Source organism: Melanerpes formicivorus, unplaced genomic scaffold, assembly GCF_026170545.1.
Source record: "Melanerpes formicivorus ecotype bairdi unplaced genomic scaffold, bMelFor1.0.p_v2 SCAF_74, whole genome shotgun sequence".
Lineage (NCBI taxonomy): Eukaryota > Metazoa > Chordata > Aves > Piciformes > Picidae > Melanerpes > Melanerpes formicivorus.
Window position 1 is genome coordinate 3,036,229 of NW_027142426.1, and position 24,445 is coordinate 3,060,673.

At 42.4% G+C, this 24,445-nt stretch overlaps 1 protein-coding gene across 3 annotated transcripts in view; it reads left to right on the forward strand.

Annotated features, from left to right (window-relative positions):
- The window catches only part of CHCHD6 (coiled-coil-helix-coiled-coil-helix domain containing 6), a 123,099-nt gene that overhangs the window by 24,283 nt on the left and 74,371 nt on the right, over positions 1–24,445 (forward strand). For 2 of the 3 annotated variants that reach the window (XM_068163802.1, XM_068163801.1), the window contains exons 5-6: positions 13,287–13,307; positions 18,697–18,780. In XM_068163802.1, the coding sequence (XP_068019903.1) occupies positions 13,287–13,307; positions 18,697–18,780 (105 nt within the window). The remainder of the gene's footprint in view (positions 1–13,286; positions 13,308–18,696; positions 18,781–24,445) is intronic. The other variant, XM_068163803.1, reaches the window with a different exon arrangement.

A 24,445-nucleotide genomic window follows, 5' to 3' on the forward strand; every position in this document is an offset into this window, starting at 1 on the left:
ACTCAGAGTGAGTTAATCACTGCAAGCAATATTAGTTACCTGGATTTGCTGGATGGCCTTCCACCATTCACCGCTGCTTCTTGAGTCCCTTAGAGACTTCAGAGTGAAATGGGTTGCTTTTTCGCTGCTCCAGCTCTTTCCCTTCATCTCCAATGTGTGTAACATTTCATTCCATTTTACTTAGATCTTTTGAGATAATTTTCTGATTGTGCCATCTTGGAAGGATATTAACAGGCAAGCATCAGCACACTGTGACTGTTTTCCTTTCAGTAATCTGCTCAAATACACAGATGATGAAAATCTTGGTTTCTTCTGCTATTCGGTCTGTTATCGGTCATGATCCTGTCTGGTATTTTCTGCATGAATCAGGACAAATTATTACATCTTTCTTGTGCTTTAGTTTTCTTGGAATAGCAGTTATCTCAACAAGTGTTGTCATGATGTGTGGATATTCACTGAGATCTTTGAAGGTGAATAATACGGTGCCTTTTTAGAGCAGAAAAATAAAACCCTTCAAAGTGCTCTGGTGGTTTAGTTCTGCATGCTTTCCCAGTTTCTAGAATGTTGTTTCTTTTCAAGCTTTTCCAACCTTTCAGCTAAAAGTGACTTTGAGTACCTATGTATTTCATTGTTTTCTTGCAGGATTGGTATATGCTGAGTTGTCAAACTGACTTTGTGATTTTTAAGCAACAGAATTAAAAGGTGGAAGCTGCACAAAAATTGTCTCCACTGTTTGTTCTTATTTTATTCACATCTTTTATGTGACTGGAAAAAGTTGCTTGTTGCCTGAAAAAAACTCAGAATGGAGGCATTAAGGAACTGAAGGTGCTGTGTATGTGAATGCAAACTAATTACTTGGTATTTATGGAAAAGCAGATTATTACCTGGGGAACATCTGAAACAAGAGTGTCTGTATTTTAGTCTGAAGTGATGCTGCTCCATTTTGACATTGTTGATGTTTTGCATACATGAGGGCCTTGCAGGAGGATTATAATCTCATCCCATGAACTAATGCATTCATATTTAAGGATATCAGTATTAATTTTAATAATTGTGTTTAGCAATTGACTTTGTGAGCCCCTATTATCATTCTAGTTAGACATCATCATATAGTTACTGTCCTGGTGGATTAAAGGTATTTTCCAACCTGGTTCTATTCTATCCTATTCTATCCTATTCTATCCTATTCTATCCCTGTTCCTATTCCTATTTATAATTCTATTCTATTCCTATTTATAATTCTATTCTATTCCTATTTCTATTCTATTCCTGTTTCTATTCTATTCCTGTTTCTATTCTATCCCCCCTGCAAAAGCAAGGGATGGGACTTGGCAGGCCACAGGAGGCCACTTCCAATTCTGTGTCAAGTTGCTAGGGAAAGGCTAGAAGAAAATTAGGTGCAGCAGAGAATAGGAAGAATGTTTTAATTTTTGCTTGGTGCTGTCCTTTCCTGGAAAAAAAAGGTATGTAGCAGGCAGTTAAGTGTATTTCTGTGGAGTCTTCTTACTGGCCTGAAAAGGTGTCAAGGATTCAGTTCTTCATTCTAGCTTTTTGTTTGTTTGTTTTCCCCATTGTTCAGCTTTTATAATTAAATGGTGAATTGCTTGTTTTCATTGGACCCTTTCATTTTGGGAGGCTCTGGGCAATCTTTTATTGCTGCTGTTGGCCTTTGAGGTGAAAATGAAGCATTTCATTTTACTAAACAAGGCTGTTGAATAGATAGCCATTTAACTATTAAGTTAGTGATAAAAAGCTAGTTCTTAAGGGTGTTATTTTTATCCTCCTTCTTCCTGTCCCCTTAGTGCACTTTGCTTTAACTGTGGTGTAGGAACTACTTTATCCAGCACTTAGTTAATGGCATCTAAGCATGGCTTTTGGATGAGGAAGTAGTTGCTTTTATGATAGCTCTGAAGAAGTATCAGAGCTGCCAGCACTCTTGGCTTCTCAAAGTGCTGTTTTATTGGTATGGAGAGGCTGCACTTAGAAACCTGTCTACCAAATGCAGAGTTTTCAGCAGTGTTTGGCTGATAGAGAAGTTTCTGTTCTGTGGTAGGAGTAGAATGATCAAAAGCTTTAGCCCCCATTTCTGTTGGAGTAGTATCTGCTTCACCTAAAAAGTTTTCAAGGCTTTTTGTCTTTAGGACTTGAGCTTCGGTTTCATATCACTTAGCTAAACAGGTGCTATAGACATTGATTATAATTAACTGAAACAGTGTTGAAATAGCATTTTTTTTGGACTTAAATTGTTTTACTAAGGCTTGTTTCAGTAGGATTCTCTAGCAGCACACATGACAAACTTTGCCCACAAAGTACTGCTGAGATATCCCCCGTTTCAGGTGGCAGCCCAACAGACAAGCACATAGCCTGCTGCACAGCGATGTAAGGTGCGTACACTCCTCCTGTTGACACCAAGTGCAAATATCAACTCTTAGTCAAGAAGTGGCAGTCTAAAGACTGTGTGGGCTCAGAGGTGATTTCAGGCTTCAACAACATGTCTAACCATTCAGTAAGGGGGAATGATATGATAATCCAGTGATTTATGTTGAAAAGGAGTTTAAGGATATCTGGCCAGGAACTGGAGGTTCACGTTCAGAAAGTGAAGATGTTTTGGATTGCTGAGAACTCAGGATGGAAACTAAAGAAAGAAATAGCTGTTTGCTTTTTTTATAAGAACAACTGACTGTAACTTGTAACATGACTTGAGGGAACACCTAGTGTTGTGGAAAGCTTGGGAGGAGAAGGGAGTCTCCCTTTGTGTCTTAATGGCCTTTTTTTTTTGGTGTGCATTTTTTCCCTGCAATATCAGAGCTGTTGGACACAGAGCTGTTGGAGTGAGTCCAGAGGAGGGCCACAAAGGTGATCCAAGGCCTGGAACAGCTCTGCTCTGAGGATAGGCTGAGGGAGGTAGGGTTGTTCAGCCCAGAGAAGATAAGATTCTGGGGGCATCTAATAGTTGCCCTCTAATACCTGAAGGGGTCCTACAGAAAGGCTGGAGAGGGACTTTTCATAAAGGTGTCTAGTGATAGGACAAGAGGGAATGGGTTTCAGCTGAGAGAGTAGGTTTTCACTGGATCTTAGGAAGAAGGCCTTCAGTACAAGGGTGGTGGGGCATTGGAATAGGCTGCCGAGGGAGGTTGTGGATGTCTCCACCCTGGGGGTGTATAAGGCCAGGTTGGATGAGGCTTTGAGCATCCAAGGCTCGTTGAGAGGCATCCCTGCCCATGGCGGCGTTGTCCTTTTTAGCTGGCAATTCCAGTGCTTGAGTTCAAGGTAAGCTCTGTTTCCACTGGTGCTGAGGTCTGAAAAGGATCCTGCTCTTTCTGCTCAAGCATTGTGACCAGCATGAAGAGGAAGGCAGAGGATGATGACTTCAGCTGCTGCCTGTCTCATTTCTATCAATGTAAAGAGCTTTACAGAGACAAGTAATATTTTGCAATTGAGTTTCTCTTAAAGACGCTCTGATGCTAATGTTGATTTAATAAGGTTCTCTCATTCTCTCTCCTTGCTTAATTTGAAACGTCTAATTTTGTGCTTCACAGTTCTGAACACAGAATTAGTGAGGGAAGAAGAGCTGGAGGCAGGGGAAGCAGAGTGCCACACCAGAAGTTGCCAGGGGAGACTGATTCAATAGAGTGAAAAGGTGCAAAAGGTTACGTGACCACAGTTCAGAACAACGTGATGGTGGTACTAATGAGAAGGAAAACTTGATCCTTTCAAGTGTTGTAAGGGTCTCTGCCTGTGTATAAACAGCATGAAATGGCAAAGGGAGCACTGGAGGGTTGGCTTCTTTCAGTGGATTTTTCTTTTGATTTTATATGTATGTAATATATATCTTCTGACAGACAGGAAGGAGAACATTATGAGATAAATAGGCTTTTAAAGGGGTTTGTTTTGAAGGTTGTTTTCCTAAGTGTGGCATTTATTTTCAGAAGTGCTGAAGGGTTATGAGAGATGGTGAATTTGATCTTGCTAATTTATTTTACCTGCACTTGACTCTCCATTGTTGGTGGGGTTTTTTTCTTGTTTGTTTGGTTTTGTTTTGTTTGCTTATCTGTTTTGCTTTTTCTGCTTTAATTTTATGCTTGTGGTGAAAGGTGTTAACATTCTTGGACATTTAGCTCCTTTGTCATCCTGGGGATGAATGCAAACTCCCCAGAACCACAGTGCCAAAAGGATAATCTAAACTATAAACAATAAATAAAATAATAGCAGCAATGCAAGCTTTTCCCTTTGCCTCCTGCTTTGTTAATGTACCTTTCCTCTGCCTCTCAGGGAACTACTCTGACACAATCAAGCTGAATCCTAATCTGCTTCTTGCTTGAGTTGAGTGACAGGTCTTCACAAAACCAAGTGGACAGTGTAAAAGGAGTACAAGTTATGCTCAGTTTTATAATAAACTGCTGACATGTTTCATTGAAAACCTCATTAAATCACAATTAAATCTACAGGGGATGGGGGGAGTCATCTTGGTGATAAACGCAGTTTAGGGATTTCAGTGCTGGCCAAGGATATCATCTGCTGTCTACAACTACCTGAAGGGAGGTTGTAGCCAGGAGGGAGTTGGTCTCTTCTCCCAGGCAACCAGCACCAGAACAAGAGGACACAGTCTCAAGCTGTGCCAGGGGCAGTTTAGGCTGGAGGTGAGGAGAAAGTTCTTCCCAGAGAGAGTTGTTAGCCATTGGAATGTGCTGCCCAGGGAGGTGGTGGAGTCACCATCCCTGGAGGTGTTCAAGAGGGGATTGTGCATGGCACTTGGTGCCATGGTTTGTTGGTCATGAGGTTTTGGGTGACAGGTTGGACTTGATGATCTTTGAGGTCTTTTCCAACCTTATTGATTCTCTGATTCTATGCTCCTTGCCTTTTGAGCTCAGTGAAGTCCCACCACAGAATCACCAGGAAACTGTCCCAAACAGTGGAAGCTGTTGGTGGATGATGATCTCCATCTGTGTTTCTTCCATCCCATGGCCCTGGGCAGATAGAAATACCCATTTCCTGCATCACACTGCTGTGTAACACACCCGCTCCCCCTCCCTCTTTCTTTGTACATTGTTTCTGGTAATAGGAGCTGAACTTCTGCCAGTTACTTCTGCAGAATGTGATAGCTGATACCGGATTGTACAGTTGTCTCTGACACGTGGATGGGGACTGCACTTGACCAAGCAGCCTGCATAAGGAGTGGAGTTATAGGACCAGCTGTTAATATAGACTCCAAATAAAGGCTAAACATGCTTTCAGGTTTTGTTTTTTTTTTTCCCTGTGTTTTTTCTCTTGTTCTTTTTTTCCCTGCCTATAGTGACTAGTCTCCAGGAATATTTATAAAATCATTGGGCTGTCTGGTTATTTCTAGTTTACTGCACTGGTCAACTTGTTTGATCAATAAATCAATCAACAGGATTTTTTTCCATTACTTCCATTGACTTTGAAGGTCTAGCATACAAAAGGAGCTCACAGAAAGTAAGTGACTGGATGTGCCCCAACTATAATTAGAAAGCAAACAGTGTGGAGATATGTTTGTAAATAGTACCTACCACAGTAAATACAGCAATCTGTCTTTAGGGTTCTGTGATACTCTGAGCTAGATTGACTCTCAATTTGCAAACTTATGAAGCATGGATCTTAGCTCTGTCAGATCATGACTGCTGTATTGAGAGCATACACTGTTTTAATGCTGAATTTCAAGCTTCTTGCTTTTGATCGAAAGGTTCAGGGATAAATACTTCTGTGGTTCCTTAGCATGTGGTGTTTTCTGTCTTGAGAAGCTCCACTGAGAGAAGAATGCTGCTTACTTTTCCTAAGGTAAACTCCTCAAGCTGCTTAAGTCTTCCTCCTGTATCCAGTCTATAGTCTCTTCTCAACAGCAGCAGCACCTGGTTTGTATTCCTTGCTGAGAGACAAGGCATCCTCAGTTCAGGAAAGATGTTGACTTGCTGGAATGTGTCCAGAGAAGGGCAACAAAGCTGGGGTGGGGTTTGGAGCACGAGCCCTATGAGGAGAGGCTCAGGGAGCTGGGGATGCTTAGCCTGGAGAAGAGGAGGCTCAGGGGAGACCTTATTGCTCTCTACAACTACCTGAAGGGAGGTTGTAGACAGGTGGGGGGTTGGTCTCTTCTCCCAGGCAATCAGCGCCAGAGCATGAGAACACAGTCTCAAGTTGCACCAGGGGAGGTTTAGGCTGGATGTTGGGAAGAAATTCTTCATAGAGTGATTGCTCATTGGAATGTGCTGCCCAGGGAGGTGGTGGAATTGCCATCACTGGGGGTGTTTAGGAGGAGACCGGATGGGGTGCTTGGTGCCATGGTTTAGTTGATTAGATGGTGTTGGATGATGGGTTCAGCTTGATGATCTCAAAGGTCTCTTCCAACCTGTTCTCTTCTTCTGTTCTCTTCTTCTGTTCTCTTCTTCTGTTCTCTTCTTCTGTTCTCTTCTTCTGTTCTCTTCTTCTGTTCTCTTCTTCTGTTCTCTTCTTCTGTTCTCTTCTTCTGTTCTCTTCTTCTGTTCTCTTCTTCTGTTCTCTTCTTCTGTTCTCTTCTTCTGTTCTCTTCTTCTGTTCTCTTCTTCTGTTCTCTTCTTCTGTTCTCTTCTTCTGTTCTCTTCTTCTGTTCTCTTCTTCTGTTCTCTTCTTCTGTTCTCTTCTTCTGTTCTCTTCTTCTGTTCTCTTCTTCTGTTCTCTTCTTCTGTTCTCTTCTTCTGTTCTCTTCTTCTGTTCTCTTCTTCTGTTCTCTTCTTCTGTTCTCTTCTTCTGTTCTCTTCTTCTGTTCTCTTCTTCTGTTCTCTTCTTCTGTTCTCTTCTTCTGTTCTCTTCTTCTGTTCTCTTCTTCTGTTCTCTTCTTCTGTTCTCTTCTTCTGTTCTCTTCTTCTGTTCTCTTCTGTTGGTGCTACCCTCTCCTTGCCCCTGATTGTTCCAAGCCATCTTCCTTGAGCAAAAGAATCTTGCATTGCCCAATACCTGCGCATCGAATCAGTGTTGAGTTCTTGTAGCTCTTACAAATGTTGAGCACTTGCACTCTGTGGAGAACTGCTGTTTGCAAATTGTCCTATCAAATGGAAATCAAAATTCTGCTGGCAGTGACATAATTTGCAAATTACTTTTGATATAGTCATCATGCCCTGGAGATTGCAATGTAAAAATAAAGAACACATTTTAACCATAGCCTGAAATCCGTGTTGCTGAACCTCCTCTTCAGGCAGCTGATTTCTTTATGATATACTTGGACTTCATTGAAAGGTGCAACCTTGCAGCATTTTCTCTGATCACAGCTTTGTGAGGAGCCAAGATTGCACATATTTGAGAACCAGTCTATTCTCTTCCTAAAACACACAGTGGGTTTGCAAGTGCTTTGAAAGCACGAATCAGAGTCTCTAGTGGACATTTTGTCTATAGCTCAAAACCACAACTTAATTGGCAGCCTTTTCATAACTCTGAGTGTGGCCTAGGATGTAGGGAATGCTGCAGGCAAAGACCAAGGTATATTTTCAGAACTGATTGTAGGGAAATTCAGTGCTGACTGCCTGTTTCTCTTTAGTGAGCATAGAGATGAAGGAGATTGCAGTGAAGTTTCTTGCTTCTATGTTTTTTTCTTTCATGTGCAGTCTCTCATTAATATTCCTACATATTCTGACTCCATTTTATTCCATAGGTAACACCTTACTGCAAGCATGATTGTATCACAGTATCACTAAGGTTGGAAGCGACCTCAAGATCGAGTCCAACCTGTCACCACAGACCTCATGACTAGACCATGGCACCAAGTGCCACGTCCAATCCCCTCTTGAACACCTCCAGGGATGGTGACTCCACCTCCTCCCTGGGCAGCACATCCCAATGGCTAACAACTCTCTCAGTGAAGAACTTTCTTCTCACCTCCAGTCTAAACTTCCCCTGGCACAGCTTGAGACTGTGTCCTCTTGTTCTGGTGCTGGTTGCCTGGGAGAAGAGACCAACCCCCTCCTGGCTACAACCACCCTTCAGGTAGTTGTAGAGAGCAATGAGGTCACCCCTGAGCCTCCTCTTTTCCAGTATATATGTGCTAGTCCAGACCATTCATTTAAACTGGACTTACCTGCTTTTGGTGATGCTTTCTGTCAGGCTTTGGAATCTGCTTGCTTTATTCTAGACGTTGATTACTGTACGTCTTTCCCATACACATCTTGGCAACCCGGTGGGTTGCCCCTAGAAAGACACCTGTCCTCTAGGCCTGTGTGAAGTGTGCTTTTTGTGTCTAGGATGGAAGAGCAGGGAGAAAAGGAGAATTTACAAGGCTGTCAGAGTGGGTAAAAATGTAAATGGTGATGTTTGAAAGTACACCTGACTTTGCAGCTGCAGAGGAATTCATGGAGACAGACAGGGAGTGCATGACCACGACTGAAGGCTTTCAAGGATTTTCTTACTCAAGCATGTCACTAAGACACTCTTTGCCTGTATTAAACACCAGCCCTGAAGTCCACTGTGTTTCTCTTAAATGGTATGGTTTGAAATATCTATTTTTTTTTTTAAATAAGAATAAATTAGAGTTCTAATCCTGTGTACTAGGCATTCACCCTGCTACACTAAACCTGTATCCATTGGCTGGCATCTATAATTGTGTTTTGTTCAGAGGAAGGTAAAAATTGCCTGTAGTGTCAGAGAGCACAAAGTGGAAAGGGAATTCCTTCTGCATTCTCATGGTTCATCATTGGTACTGCTTGGAAGCACATGGGTTGGTTATGAATGTCATCTGGATTTTATTAATGATTTTTTTCTTTCCTTTGCCAAAGAGTGGTCGTGTTTGAAGCACTGTGTTTGACTCGGAAGCTAATCTATTTGGTATTTAAGAATCTGGCAAAGGAAAGCTCTGTCCCCATGTGCATGCACAGAAATGAGATGGGGATGTAGGCATGCGTAACTGTTATTCTCCCCCGTCTGTCCTATCCCTAGAAAGCCATATGCCACCCTTGGGCTAGCATAATGGCAGTCTGTATTAATGATTATGAGCTAGAAATAATCTGAGAAGAATTGAGTGGCCTTTGATTCTAGCTTTGTGAGAAAATACCTCATTGACTCAGCAGGCTCTGAAATATGTTCTGGGATAGAAAGTTGTAATTAATATAGCATTTCATGATGCCCTCTGGTGAGGGTTTTATTTTTGTTAAACTGGTCAGGGACTTGGAGGCTCTTATGTCTAACAGTCAGAGTATGAATTTTAGCAAGGAGGTAAAAACTTCAGGTGAGTCAACAGCTCCTCCTCTATCAGACAGCAGCATCGTGAGCACACATCTCTGGAGAGCCTACGCTCTGCAAGATTTCCATAGATGTTGAATGCCTTGCCTGTTGGCAGCCTACAAAATGAAAACTATATGTATGTATGTATAGAAGTGGTGATGGGAAGGGGAGAATGTGGAAATGGGCTAGAGTATTAAAGCCAGCAATGAAAGCAGATGGTTTGCTTTGTATTTTATAAAATAGGTTTCTCTTTATTTTGTTTTAAATAAAAACTATCAACTGTCAGCATTGCAAACCTATTTGCAGCAATGTTACAAGTATTAGGAGTGCAGTTGGCCCTGAATCATAAAAGGGCAGAGGGTTTTCCTACTGCTTCCCATCTTCATGTTTATAGAATTGTGTATGCTCTGTATACATTAGAGTTGAGCAATTTCATCACAGCCTTTCCTCAGAATTGATTGCTGCTCAGTGTCTCTTCTTGCTGCTTCTCCCTTGTCAGTTGGTTACATCTCTGACTCTTACATTTAATATTAATACTGCTTCAATTTTCCACTAAACTGGAAGCATTTAAGGGTCTGGAGTAGATAGTCAGTGTCTAGATATATTCTTTAAATGCTTTAATTCCTGTCATTGTGGAAAAGTTTAGAGCTGTGTTATCACCTTAGGAAGAAATGACTCTTTGCTCATTCAGTGATGAAGTCTGGTCATCAAGATGTTAGAATATGTGTTGTGGAGCTCTTCAGATACTGACACAAGTGCAAAAGTTGTTGCCAGCAGCTGTCTTGGGTTTTGGACACCTGCTGCCTCTCATTTCTCGCATCTCCCACTCTTATCTTCCAATCCCAAAGTTGGCAGTGTCCCTGAAAAGACTCTGTTTTGAGCTCTTAAGTAGGAGATTTCGACCAAGGTGGTATTCTGCATTCCTGGAGTCACTGGTCATGCTGTAGTGAAATTAGCTGTGTGACAGAGATACTGATTATGGCAAGGTAATGGATGTCTAGGGTGAAGCTGTCAGGTTACAAAGGCTCTGCCCTTCCTAAGACTGCTATTTTATCATTCTGATCTCTTCTTCCCTCACTGTCAAATGCAGAGCTACATTTTGATGGCTTACTGCCATCTTTGTGTTTGCTCAGACCACGACAGACATGAGTGGTGTGCCCATTCTGGCAGTCATGTATGGGTGATATGGTGTATGGCTTTGGGAGAAAGTGCTGGAAATTGTCCCTAGGAGTGAAGTGCTAACTTGGCACTGCTTTCTTGATTTCATTGGAGGTTGGACTGTTGATAGATATGTGGGAATTCATCTCCTGCCTTGAATAATCAATGCTCCCATGTGAAATATGTGGAAGCACGGGTGCATTACATACATGCTTCCCATATGAAGCCAGAGCTTTCTCTAAATGGACAGTGTCTCCTCTTCTACTTCTCCTACATACAGAGAACAGAGGTTGCCAGTTTGGTCCAAGATCCAGTTTCAGTAGTTTCTTTTGCCTCTGATAGTCAAGAGAAATACCTTGATTTGTGCTTAAGTTCAGTACATATACATCTTCCTGTGATGGCTAGCCATTAGGTTACCTGGAAGAGAAAGAAACACTTGTTTCAGCAGAAAGATTCACCAGTTCTGACCCAGGGTGCTGAAGGCTGGGGCTATAAAACTTGCAAGACCCTATCTGGGAGCTGGAAGTGAAGCTCAGTCATTCAGGAAGCCCAGAACCCAGATGTTGCTCCTTTCTTAAACAGTGTCTTCTGTTATCAGTCAGTGTTGGTAAGGCCAGGACTTGGCGCAGGCTTAGAAGGTAGCAAAACATAAGCCAGTAGCCCTCCTGAGCTTTCATTTTTTTGTATTATTTTATTTAGTCTGTGCTTCACTCCAAATGTAGTTATTTTTTTCCCAGCACAGCAATATATTGTAGTGCATCTACACCTGTTTTAATTTTCCTGTTTCAATTCAGTGGAGTCTCTGTCTATTCCTGGAGCAGTAATTTTCCCCTCTCCTGAAAGGGCAATTCAAGCCCGAGGCAGTACCTGCAGAAGAGCTGACCCTTGGTTAGTAACAGTGTGACCTTCCTTAAAATTCTGCTGTTGTGTATTGTATCTTACAGGGGTGTGAAGGACCACTTCTTAGTAGCATAGAATCAGTTAGGGTTGGAAGGGACCACAAGGATCATCTAGTTCCAACCCCCCTGCCATGGGCAGGGACACCCCACACTAGATCAGGCTGGCCAGAGCCTCATCCAGCCTGGTCTTAAACACCTCCAGGGACGGGGCCTCAACCACCTCCCTGGACAGCCCATTCCAGGGCTTCACCACTCTCATGGTGAAGAACTTCCTCCTCCCTGAATCTCCCCACCTCCAGCTTCCTTCCATTCCCCCTAGTCCTATCACTACCTGATACCCTGAGAAGTCCCTCCCCAGCTTTCTTGTAGGCCCCCTTCAGATGCTGGAAGGCCACAATTAGGTCACCTAGGAGCCTTCTCTTGGTGGTAGTGCTGGTTCCTCCTCCTCCTTCCTTCCTTCCTGGGAACTGTCCAGTGCCACAGTGTTACTAGCTTGTGTTCATTTTGTCCTGCAAGTGTTTGTCCACCAGGACTGTGACAGTTAATGGCTTAGGCACCGCAGGGATGACAGATGCGTAACCAGTAAAGAGCTACTGGTGTGCATGACCTACCTGCTGAAAAAATAACATGCACCATAAAGAGCCCTGTGTTCCTCCTGTCCATCTGCGAGGATGGACAGCCTTGCAATTGCTGAAACGTAAAAAAACCCAAAACTAAGCACATCTGTCCTGACTGTAAAAAATCAGCAGGAAGAAAAATGTTATTCAAATCAGGCTTTTGTCAAGACTGGTCAGTGATTACCGCTGAACACCTGCTGGGGATTGGTTTGTTTGGCCAAGGACTTGATGCTGCTATATCAAACCTGTCTGCAGAGAAGGGAAAATTGACTTCCCTTGGTTCAGCTGCAGATTTCAGTTCCAGCCCTCTCAGCTGTTGCAAAGGATGAGGATGGATGACACACACGGCTGATGACACATTATCTCTCAGTTACCTGAAGAAGTCACTCTGTGCCATTAAAATGATGGCAGATCCCATAAACATATGGCACTCCACCGTCTGCTCCCTCTGGCACTGAACTATGACCGAGAGGAAGGTTCCTCCTGCCCTGTCAACTCCCCTCAAATAAATAATCATAATAAGAAAGGCCAACCTTTCTGAGGTTCCTGCTGTACAAATGTGCAGCTGATTGCATGTAGTGCTGAGAGGCAGGGAGGACTTGGAGCCCTTAACAGCAAATGAGAGCTGTGGCTGCCTCATAAATGCCTTGGCTTTGAGAAAGAACTGGTTATGGGCATGAAATGTTTATCATCTTGTAGTTGCTTTGCTGCTGCTGGGTTCCTGTGTAAGTAAAAACTAGTAACAGGTAAGTAAGAGTTGATACTGTGACCTGCTTCATCTGCATGTCTTCATAGCTAAATAGCCTTGCTGGCAAAAGAAGGAGCAGGTGAAGGCAGATCGGATTTGGCAGAAGTTTGGATTGTGTACTGAAGATGTGTTCAGTTGCTTATAAAGGGGGATCTGGTTGGACATCTGATCAGCTTTCTCTTAGAGACCACTCACTGAAATTGTCTGGTGAAGAAGATAGCTTGCTATGAAGGTCAGCTTGTGCATTCAGAAGGTTTTGTCCTTTGCAGGTCATTTGGAAACAGCACATTTGTTGACCACCTCCTTTTGAGTGTGCCCCAGCGCTGCCACGTGCACTGGTGCATGTTGTGCATATCAGCATCTCTAATACTGTGCAGCACCGTGTGTGACTCCCTGAAACTGGCTGCTTCCTGCTGCAGTCTTTGGGGGCTTTGCTTTGTTTTTATTTTTGGGGGTGCATGTGCTTCAGCTTTGCTTTGCAAGCACTGGTTCCCAACGGGGGGTGGCACCACGCTGCTGAAGGTGCTTGCCCTTCTAAAGGAACTTTTCTAAACTTGTCATCTCTACAGCTACACTGTGCAGCAGCAGGCAGCTTCCATAAATCACTGATTTCTCTTTTTCTTCTCTTTTCCCTTCCTTTCTCTCTTGTGCTCTCTGTATTCCAAGCCTGCGGATTTGGATGCCTGGGTAAGCACTGGTGGTTCTTTTCCCCCTCCTGTCTGGATCTTGCTTATTCCGAGTGTCATGTTGTTCCTGCACGCGTGCAGATTGTTACTGCGGAGCGCAGATGCAGGATTTTATTTTCTGTCATTACATTTTAAAAGGTGTTCAGCTAGAAAATTGCATATTATTTCCTCCATAAAGATTTTCACTGGTTCCTTTTGTGTAGCTTACAGCTGCTGAAACCGAACTTGATCTGGTGATGTGTGTTGCTGGCTTAGAGAGCAGCAGAAACGGGAGGAAATGAAGGTTACAGCACTGCTGCTTTTTGAGGCCATGAGTCTACATCTGGGTTCTAAAAAAAACCCATACAAACCCAAAACTCAGTCAGCTGCCCTCAACAGAATGAGAGAGGACAAAAAGCAGGTGTTTTTGTAAGCCTTGTGTCTGGAATAGTGGCTGCTGGTGGCTCCACAACAGTGGTGATACTTCCTGCTGGTGCAAGTGAAGATTGAGTCAAGACTCCCCTGTGATTACTTGTCCAGTAAAAGCCTCTCTGTAAAGTTCTGCTGTTCAGTCTCAGGCATGATGTATGTAAGCTGCCTCTTATTTCAGTGTTGCCCTTTCAGCTCTGCCATTCCTTTTGGGCTTGGTGAGGACCATGCTAGCTAGGTAATTTTGGAGTTCTGTTTTGCAGTGCATTGTTGTCAATTCCTCCTTCTAGGCTTGGAGCCTTCAATAGCATTTGGTTTTGCTCCCTTGCCACCTGGACTGCCACCAGGACTGAGAGAGACGTGGGAAAGCATGAGGTATAAGAATTTGCAGTTGTGAAGTGTGGCAAGCTGAGGTACTCAGCCAAAATATCCTTGCTGTGCTGCTGCAGAGATGTTACTGGATACCTTTGGGGAAAGCTGATAATTCCTCTTAGCACAGACAAGATGATGTTGAAACAAGGTATTTGATAAGAGACTTAAGGACCTTCCCTTTATCCTTCTCTGGACTGCTTCTGACTGATTCTCCAGGCATCATCTCACTAGTTCTTCTGTGACTGGTGAGTGTGTTTTGCCAAGATGATAAATTCTTTTTGCAATAGTATTGCCAAGTGTTGTGACTTCCCTTTGAGGAAGTTCTTTACAGGCTGAGATATGGACATTTCTTTCTAGCTTGACTTGCCCATTGTGGTATTGGGGTTTTTTTCCCCTCCAGTAGCCTTCTCCATGCGTTTTCCCCTATCCCACAATCTCAACAGTATTGCATAGAGACAGCCTAATGTTAGCCATCAGCTGTGGGCTGTGCTATTGCTGCACTTTGTTCCCTAGTGCCATATTCCCTACTGTAATCTGATCCTGGCAAGAAGCTCTTTATTTTTTCCCAAGCAGATTTCCTTCCTAGTTTTCATGTTTAACAAGGTGATGAGAAGGGACTGTGATTAAAAAAATCTGGTGGTATTTTGGGAAGGGGGAGAGCAAAGCCAAAGCTAATCTGTGTATGGATGTAGCTAGATTGAAGCCCAGCTCTTAGAAGATCAGTTGCAGAGTCTGATGTATTGCATGTTGATGTCAGTTCAGGACAAGGCTAAGAGTGCCTGGCTTTGTTCACAGAGCATGAACCAATAATATTTCATTACCTCAATTAACAGGCTTGTAAAATATTTCTTTTGGCCTGCCTGTCAGTTAGGAGGCCAGTGCTTGAATTCTTTACTTGAGCCAGTATGTAATGCATAGCTTTAGAAATGTGCTTCCACAGTTTGTTTCTAAATGGGCTGCTTGATAAAGGGAGAGCAGCAGGCAGGGAATCACACATGACTCTGCCCCAGCTCTTTGGCATGGTTCAAAGCAGTGCTCAGATAACCTGGAAAAACTTTGGGTTATGGAAGAAGTTTAAAGTTTAATCCTGGTAGTTTACTTTCAGTGTTGTTTTGTAAGAATGCAATGGTCATAACTTCTGACATGTCACAGGGAATTCTTGTGCATTTCCTGAGTGTATCCCACACCTATGTTTTGTACAGCTGCCTACTGTGTGCATCCTGGTTCACAAGTATGTGCTGCCCCATGCTACTTTCCGAAGGTTTGGGTGCATCCATGTGTTCTACAAGTAGCTATCCTCTCCCTCCCCTCCCTCTGTTTTGTTTCTATCTTCATACTTCTGGGACATCACTCTCTATTGTGTTCCAAACTACAGTTTCTTAGATGTCTTCTCTGGGCTTTGGTCATCTCTTGTATGATAGGTTCAAGCTTAGATGTAGATTCTGCAGCATGGACATGAGATGCAACTTTCTGATGTATGATTTTCAAACCAGTGTGTTATCATGCATGTCTTCTCTTCTCCTTCCTCCTTTAGTTCTAAAGGCCTTTATGTGAAAAGCATATCTGCTTTGTTTGGCACCTGCAGTCTCAATCCCCTGTGAAATTGTAATCATTTCCATAGCAGCCAGTTCTGTCTGGGACATCACAGGCATCTACTTTCAGGTAGGGAATAAGCAGCAGGACTAGAGGAACTCTTAATAAATATCCTGCATTCATACAAAATGTCCCTTGTTGCCTAACCCAGTTTTGGAACAGTGAATATTTCAAATGACACATGCTCTGACTGTACCATTCATGCTTGAAATATCATCATAAAGTATACTAGAGTTTCTAGTAATAACAGCTGGGGATAGAGGGAAACAGCAACTTTCAAGCAGATCAGTCACTAATAGAATGTTTCTCAGTATACTTCAATGCACTGAAACACCAGCAGCTCTTGAAAATAAGCAAAGCATAAGAAATGTTTGAGTTGTGAGTACAAACTTTTTGTGCAGCCTTTGGTTCATCAGACAAACTTATGGCAATAAGTGGGAGAATAAAAGCAGGTAGAATAGGAGACATTTGTTGGAGGGACAAATGGTTTGTGTGTGTGTGCTGAGTAGTCTGTAACTGGCAGATCTAGGTTGGGTTCTTCGACGTCAGTCTTGCAAGCTCTTGGAGAGGTCACTGATAGAATGTCTGTCTGCTGCAGGGTGCATTGTTGTGGAGGTGTTACTCACTGTGGGTGCCCTAGTTCCAGTCAGGCCTGCTTGTGAGTCCATGGCTTGCCATCATGCCGATCAGCACACCTCTTGTGTCTCCATCTCGGCACCCCACTTGAAAGGTTAGGTATCTGGCTTGCATTCCCTTCCAGAGATTTCATATCCATGTCTTGGCAGGAACAATAAAGCTTCTTGCCCACCATTCTTATGTTGGGTTTGTGCTCCCAGAGCAGATTACTACCCCAGGAGAGCAGCACTGACACACGATTGATTAATTTAGATTAAGCAGAACCTTTCTTGCATTTTAAGAGAGTTATTTTTTTCCCCTTTCTTGAAATACAGTTCACATTGCATCTGAGTTGTGCAGAGGGGTCAGTACTATGCATTATTTCATTTTCTTATTTATTTTCTCCTTAAGGAAATACAAATCACTTGTTTAGTAATCTAATTTTGTGAGTGCTATGCAGAAAATCAACAGGAGCGTTGGGTCCCTTTGGTCATTCACCAGACCGCTCTGCCGTCTCTCGTCTGTTTCGCTTCAGTTGACATTGCATATTCCTTTCTTGTACAGACAGTGGATCTTGTTTCAGAAGGATACCTTTGGTTCTCTTACCACAGAAATGGTAATAATTTTGACACTTAGAAAGTGCCCATCAGTGCCCCTGTTGTTCCTCTGGTATCTCTTTGGTTGTGCTTCAAGTCTAGGGCACCCTGCTTCCCATCCTGTTTCAGACGGTCTGTGGGGCTTCAGGACACGTGGCAGCTTTGGTTAAACCAAAGCCAGAGATTTTTGCCTTTAATCAGGTGTCTTTGAGAGCAAGGGGATTTAGATGTGAGTCTACAGTGTTTATGCCTTCCTTTGGCCCTGTTGGCTGGGTGACAAACATGAAAACCAAAATATTCCTTTTTGCTTTAAAAACAAACAGACACCACCACCAGGGCCCAGCAAACCCATTATTTCATGTACTTCTCTTCTTGCTTATCAAGCTGCCTAGCTTAAAGCCTCTTCTAAGCCCTATTATACCACTGTATTTCCATCAGCAGGGGAGTAGAAAGAAGGAAATGCACAGCAACTGGCTTTCAGATGTAGGTTTTCTCATTAACAATGGCTCTTGGCCATAAAAGGGCAGGTCTGAGCCCATGAGGATGTTTCTGTCCCAGCTGCTTAATCATATTGGACCAGCATTTTCTGTGATTGTACCATCATCATTAAAGTTAAGAGCAATGCTGCTGGGATGCCATAGATAAGCAGGATTTGTGCTCATGTTAATAATTCTAGTTGTGAAAGGTCTTCTTGCCTGGTAATAACTTATGTGAGCCCAGAGCTGTGGGGGTGGGATGGGGGAAGGAAAACACCTGCCATTCTTCTTATTGTCGTTGCTTGTTATTTCTAAGGTTAAAAAGTTTGGTTTGGGTCTGTCAATGCCATATTTTTGTAGTGCTAGTTCAGTTTAGGGATGGGAATGCAATAAAGTACTGCTGGTTGCTAAGAGCTGAAAGGTATGAACTAGTGTTGTAACCACACAATTATTGTTTAGTTGATGGCCAGGCTATGCTTGAGCAAGTGCTTGTATGCTAGGTTTGCTGTTCTGGAGCTGTTACACTTCAGAAGATGGAAGAGGAAGACTTTGACACCCATGTCCCCTCTAAACCTGCAGCACCCAGCTGGAGGAACTCTGGGGATGCTGGTGGGGCATACACAGAGAGTGTGTGGAGAGAGCACTTAATTATCAGTGTAGTCCTAGGTATGTGTGTAAAAGCAAGTGCGTGGTCAGTGACAGGGCGTCTTGCTATAAAAGTACTGCAGCATAGACTTGTTTTTCAGATCTTCCTCATCATTGTAGGCTTCTGTTAAATCTGGAGAAGATTTGTGATGCTGAGGGACAAGTGTTTATAAAGTGGAGGATTTGAAGTTTATTTTTAAGGTAAGGTGAAGAACACTGAAGTGGAGTAATAAACATTGTGATTCTTGAAAAATAAAGTCCTGGCTAAGGTGGAGTTTGGCACTTGGTGCCATGGTCTAGTCATGAGGTCTGTGGTGACAGGTTGGACTTGGTGATATTTGAGGTCTCTTCCAAGCTTGGTGATACTGTAAAAGGCAATAAGGAAGGTGTCACCTTTCTGTAGTTACAGGTTTCATTTAATAAGGAAAACTAAAATCAAGTTTATGAGTTTGGTGCTAATAAGAGCATTTAAACTTGTGGAGGTAATGCAAAATGAGCTGCAATTCTAAAAGCTTGTGGCTCCCCCAAGAGGGATGCTCAGCTATCCTGAGCAGGGATATTTTTAATTTTATTTTTATTTTTTATCTTGGTTCCTTCCAGTCTGCATCCCACATTCTTTCCTTGTCCTCACAATTTTCATTTTTGATTTCTCCTTCCACTGATGCTCTTTTGTTGCTCTTCCCAGGCCGCGGAGCTGCAAGGCAGGGAGGCAGAGTTGAAGCGGCAAGAGGCCTTCTACAACGAGCAGTTGGCTCGCATTGAGAGGAAGGTAAGGCTAAGTTGTCTTTTGTAGCCTCTGAATGCTAATGGGATTGGATGCAGATCTGTGTGGATCCAAAGTGTAGAGAAACAAGAAGCATTGTGCTGAAACCTGGAGCCGTCAGCTCCCAACATCTGTCTGTTGCCCACCCCTTGCACATTGAGGTGATGAAAAAGCTGTACAAACCAAATCTTTTGAGCAGCTCGCATTTGAAAGATGAGAGGTGGTTAACTGGCTGATGTCTGAAATGAAAGGATTCCAACTTTATTTTCTTTTTCAGCATGGGGTTTAGGTGAAAGCTAAGTTAACAAAAAAAACAAGTGTCCTTCCTTTTGTTAAGGCTTCTCTCCTAAACTGAACCCCCAAACAACTACCAGTCTTGCCATAAATATGAATTAAAGTTGTATTCTTAATTTTTCTCTGGGGAGCCCGATGGTTCAGAGGGGGGTGCTGCAGTGCACTGCCTGCTTCTTGCTGGATAAGCCTGTGAAATGAGCATGATTTAAAGAGACACTGTCAAGCATCTTTTTAAGCCTGAAATGACCTTTGAAAATCCATTTAGGGATTTGAATCTCTTCCCTAAACATAGGATTTGCTTCGCTGTTTAATTGTTTACCACGATGAGTTTTTAAAAATTGATGCCATAAAAACAGGAGCAGCCACGCTGCTCTGTATGAACTAATGTGTTTTTTCACTTCCTGGCAAAATGAAATAATGTTATAAGTAGTCTTTATTTTTTAATAAATGTGGAGAATAATATTCTCCAATTTGAAGCAATTAAACCTCCTGACAGGGCGTTGCATGGCTGTGACTTGTAGCTGTGAAGAATATGAAGAAATGCAAACACGGAGAAAGGTGGGCTGTAGTGAGACAGAAATCAATCAGCTCTACTACCAGCATGTACCATGATGATGGATATGAAACCTGGGAAAACTGCAGAATATAGAAATGGTATAAAAATATTGGCACATCCATTCCCCTTCTCGTTCCCTGCTATTGCATGATTGTCCGTACAGTTTGTTGGGGCTTTTTTTTTTTTCCCCCCTTTTCTTTTCAAGCCATTGGTGGTAAAACATGCCCATGAGCAATTTCACATAATACAATTCTGTAACACTTTAATCCATACAGTTCATTAAAAAATAAACTATTAAAACTACCACTCAGTGTTGCATTCAGATTTTAAAATTCTATTTCTAGATAATGGGGATTGTTGAGTGAAATTGCAAACAATCTAGCAGCTATCGTTCTAATTATCACAGTTGTCCATATGTTCATAGGCAAGGGGAATTTCTGCAATTTCTTGGTCTCATGCTGTGTGCTTCTATTATATTCCCCTCTCTGGATCTGGTTTCATGAAGCAGAAACCGCAGGGAAAATCTGTATGTGTGTCTGTCCTTTATGGACAGTGGAGTGGGGAGAAGTTTGTGTCCAGGCTGCGTTGTCGTCTTTTTGAAGTCTTTTGTTTGTTTTGTGTTTCCCTTTTCAGATCCATGTTCCTTGCTGCAGGGTGCTTTTTTAAAACAAGGTGGTGGCTATTTTAGTGCAGGACCTTCTCAGGGCAAAGAGGTGGCTTGCCCATGGTCCTATTCAAATGCAGAGCTACGTAGAAGCTATCTTCTAGTTCTTACGTGTACAAAAACCAAGCAGATTAAAAGGACAAATTGTCTTTACTCTCTTGAAACACTAGATAATTTCTGACCCTTGCACTAGCATTTTGCTGGTAATAAAATAGAAGAATGCCTCCAACTGTTAATCTGGATTGGAGTGGGAGGTGGTGGGGGCTAGAAGGGAGAGCAGAGAAATGTACTTGAAACAGTGTAATAAAGCTTAATTGTATTAGTTTTGAAAAAGGTTTTCGATCTTCTCTGTGGATAATTTTATTCCTATAATGGTTGGAAAGATGGAAAACCTAGTACAGAACAATCTTTTTTATTAGCTGTTGCTTTTATATAATTCTGCCTTTATTTGTTGAATACACAGAGACCTTGGCATTTATTTATTTATTTATCTTTCCACTGTGCTATAATGTTCCAACTCGGGCTTAGATGCATTTTTATTTATCTATGTCTACCTATTTTTGTCTGTGCCTATGTAAGAAAAAAAGCCATTGGTAAGGGGCTGAGGTGGAGGGGAGCTCTGAAATAGAAGTTTGCTTTCTGTGTTGTTTTCAGAGGGGGGTGGTCACTTGGACTGCGGTCACTGGCAGTTCAGAGGTGTGTGACTGGAAGTGAATGCATGTGGTGGCTCAGCATGGAGTTAGAAAACTGAAAATCTTCCTTCTAAGGATTGGGCTGTCAGGCACTCCCCCCTCTCCTCTTCTGCTGTGCCTGTCTAGAACCTTAGGCTGGCTTTGTCTCCACTTCACAGCGTGGTAACAGAATGCAGTAGCAGGAGGCTTGGAGATTTGGTGTTGCAGGATGTTTTGAACTGTTGGTGTTAAGTACCTTCTTGATAGAATGCTAAGAATAACTGTTATATACTCCTTAGAATGTAGTAGCTGCTGCACTGAGTCCATCATGGAAACTGTCCTCTTTTTTCTGATAGTGATCAGTTTTCAAGACTTTGAAAGAAGGTGCAAAAAAACCTCACCAAAATTAAACAACAACTTTTGGAGAACAACTTTGAGAGGAGACTTCCTAAGTGTTGTCAGTTGGAGGCTGACACAAGCCCTGCTGTAGGAGAGGGTTTTTTTCATTCAGTATTTTTATTCACTGTAATGGAACTTGGCTTACTGCCATTGTTCTTCTACATGTCTCAGGCATTTTTCCTGAAGCCTTGTTTAGCTCTTTCCTTCCAATGTCACGTGGCAGTGTGTGCCACAGATTAACTTCTATACTCTAAAAAAAATCTCTGTTACCGGTTTCAAATACATTTTTCATTTAGTATCCTTGATGTGAAAGCGAGAAAGGGAATTCTCTTCATGATTCATTATCTGTAGATTTCTGTTCCCTCTTACCTTCTCATTAAGCTTGAGCAATCCTCACCTCTGCAGCCTCTGCTTGTGTGAATGACTTTTTCCTGATTTCACATTCTACTTGTTTGTGTTTGAGCCCTTTCCCCCTCGTGGCTTTGTCTTTGAGATGTATTGACCAGAACTGAACCGAGTAGTTCCCTTGAATGCAGCAGGTTCTGTGAATACATTATCCTTTTTTTTTTCTTTTTGTAATCTCTGAAAGAGTTCTGTAATCTACTGGACAGAGCACAGAATTGGAAGCAGAAAACTGTTCATTTTCTAATAGCCGTTTCTCTTTTGGGAGTTTGAAACAATTACTTAGTCCATCTATCTCAGTTATTCCATCCGTGTGATGGAATAGCTTATAATGGGAGGGCAAAGTGTTGTGAAACAGTAAAGCTATAAAAATGCTAAAAAGGTTTTGCCTTTAGTTTTGCATGAGATGAACTATGTGTGTACCTTGTTTCAAACACGTCTCGAGGAACCCAGTTACTCTAGACAGTCTTATTAAAATTTCCACAGGAAAGGGCATGTATGGGGGGAAAAAAAATCAGTGTTTCAGCTCTTGTAGTTTTCCCTCTGTCTTCTTCTCAAGCAGTGGAAAAAGCTAGAGTAAATGCAGTAGTGCTGTGTCACACTGAAGATCCATCTAGTTCAGCGTGCTGGTCCCAGCTGTGGCTGAAAGGGAATGTCTTGGGGCGAGTGTAAGATGGGGGCAAAGCGTGTGGGATACTTGCCCCAAGTGTTGTGATCATCTTTGAAACTTTTCTCCATTTGTTTAATCCTCTGTGAATCATTTGAACCAGAACTGTGCACACAGCCCTCAAGATGCAGGTGAACCATGAGTATATCTGGTAGCTGAAGTGGAAGCACTGTTTGGTTTGCTGATTCTTTGTAGTGCCTAACGCTTGATTTGCACTTCTGACTGGTGTTGAGCAAATGCCACGCACTGCTGCTGCTAGCGGCAGTCAGCTGCTTGGAGTGCAGATTTGAATGCAGGAGTTAGCTCTGCTGGGCTTAAACCAGTGCTGTGATTTGTTGTTGGGAGGTGATCTTCCCTCTCTACCCTTCACTGTCAGTTTGTCAGGGTGTGTGTGTGTGAAAGCGTGGTGGGCTTTGTTCTTCCTGCGGTGTGGTGCATGCTTTTGAGACTTCTGTTTTCAAACAAACAAATGGACTTGAACAAATTCCTTGCAGAGGATCAGGACATTTGTGATGCCCTTTCTGTTCCTCATTCTGGCAGTTCACTAGTTGTGTTTCAATCTCTTAGGTTGCTTGTATGTTTTTGTTTAGGTGTGCCTGAAGTGTTTTGTTAATAAGGAAAATTACAGGGAACAGATCCTTTGACTGTTTCTTATGTGACTGTGTGTTAGCACAGGATTTTGGAACTGGGTGATGCAGATGTTCAATTCCACACTTGGTTCCAGTGTGACTGTCTAATCTCCAATAAGTAATCCGGTAATGAGGCCTGGGTAATTTGTTTTAAGTGGTTAAACTTCTAACTCTGACTTGTTACACTGATTTTGCATCTCATCCATGTAATTTGGAATTGTTTCACCAAAAGTGGGCCTTGTCTCAGCTGTGTGAAGGAGGTTTTGTACTGTAGTGTTTCTCTGGGTAGTGAGAATGAGAGTTGGACCTAATAATCTGTAAGAAAAGCCTTAGAAGCATTTAATTTGAGAAGGTTAAGATGGTGTTCTTTCATGCATTTATATGTTACTGAGAAGCAGGGAGAGAGGGAGGGAGACGGATGGAACTTGGTATAATAGTTAACATAGATATTGCTCAGGACTGGGATTTTTGTTAGGCATTGTGTGTGTGCATCGTCCTGCTTTCTCCAAAATGCTGGAAGCACACTTCAAAAAGTATGATAAAGAAATGCAGTCTTTCATGGAACTCTTCAGATGCCAGGAGATTTCACTTAGCATATTAGTTGTATACTTTCTACCAAGTAAATACTTGCTTGATTTGCTTTGCCTTTTGGCCTCTTGCTGGGTTGAACTTGACAAAGGTGACGGGCAGTGCTGCAGTGAAGCGAAACATGAGCAGCTCTTTGGAGCAGTATAAAATGGCAGAGAAAGAATGAAGGTAATCTTGGCAGGTGAAGTGAAACTCCTTGCTGCAGATGACATGTCGTCTTAGTTTGGATTTTCCTAAGCCCCAGCTCCCACGTTATCTTTTATTAGGTGGCAGTGGACTACTGTGAGCAGCGAGGACATTAATATGCAATGCTTTTCTGCTTGTAGTTTTCTCCAACAGTAAGTAGCACAAGAGATATTCATAAGCTGTAGAGTATTTATGCCAGTGGGAAAGGAAGGCATTAAAAAAAATACCTCTCTTTTAATTATTGTTATTAATAAGGTAGAGTGTACCCTTTTCTCTGCTAGCTTCACATATCTTGTAACTTTTTGTGTGGCATTCATCTTGTTTGGTTTGTGTAAACTAATCTCCTTTTGCCCTTGCACTTACTATTTAATTCATGTTTGTAAAGCATTTAGGATGTGTAAAGAACAGGGAGAGAACTTCTTTTTGTTTGTTATTCTTATTGGTGTTGATCCCTCTTCTTGGAGCATTCTCCCATTTCTGGTGCAGCAAGGTCACCCCTGCATGTGAGTCCACTGTCATTTCTGTGCTCTTTGGCCAGCAACTCATCTCAATAAAAGTCTCTGCTGAGAAAGTGATAGCACACAGTATCACAGTATAACTAAGGTTGGAAATGAC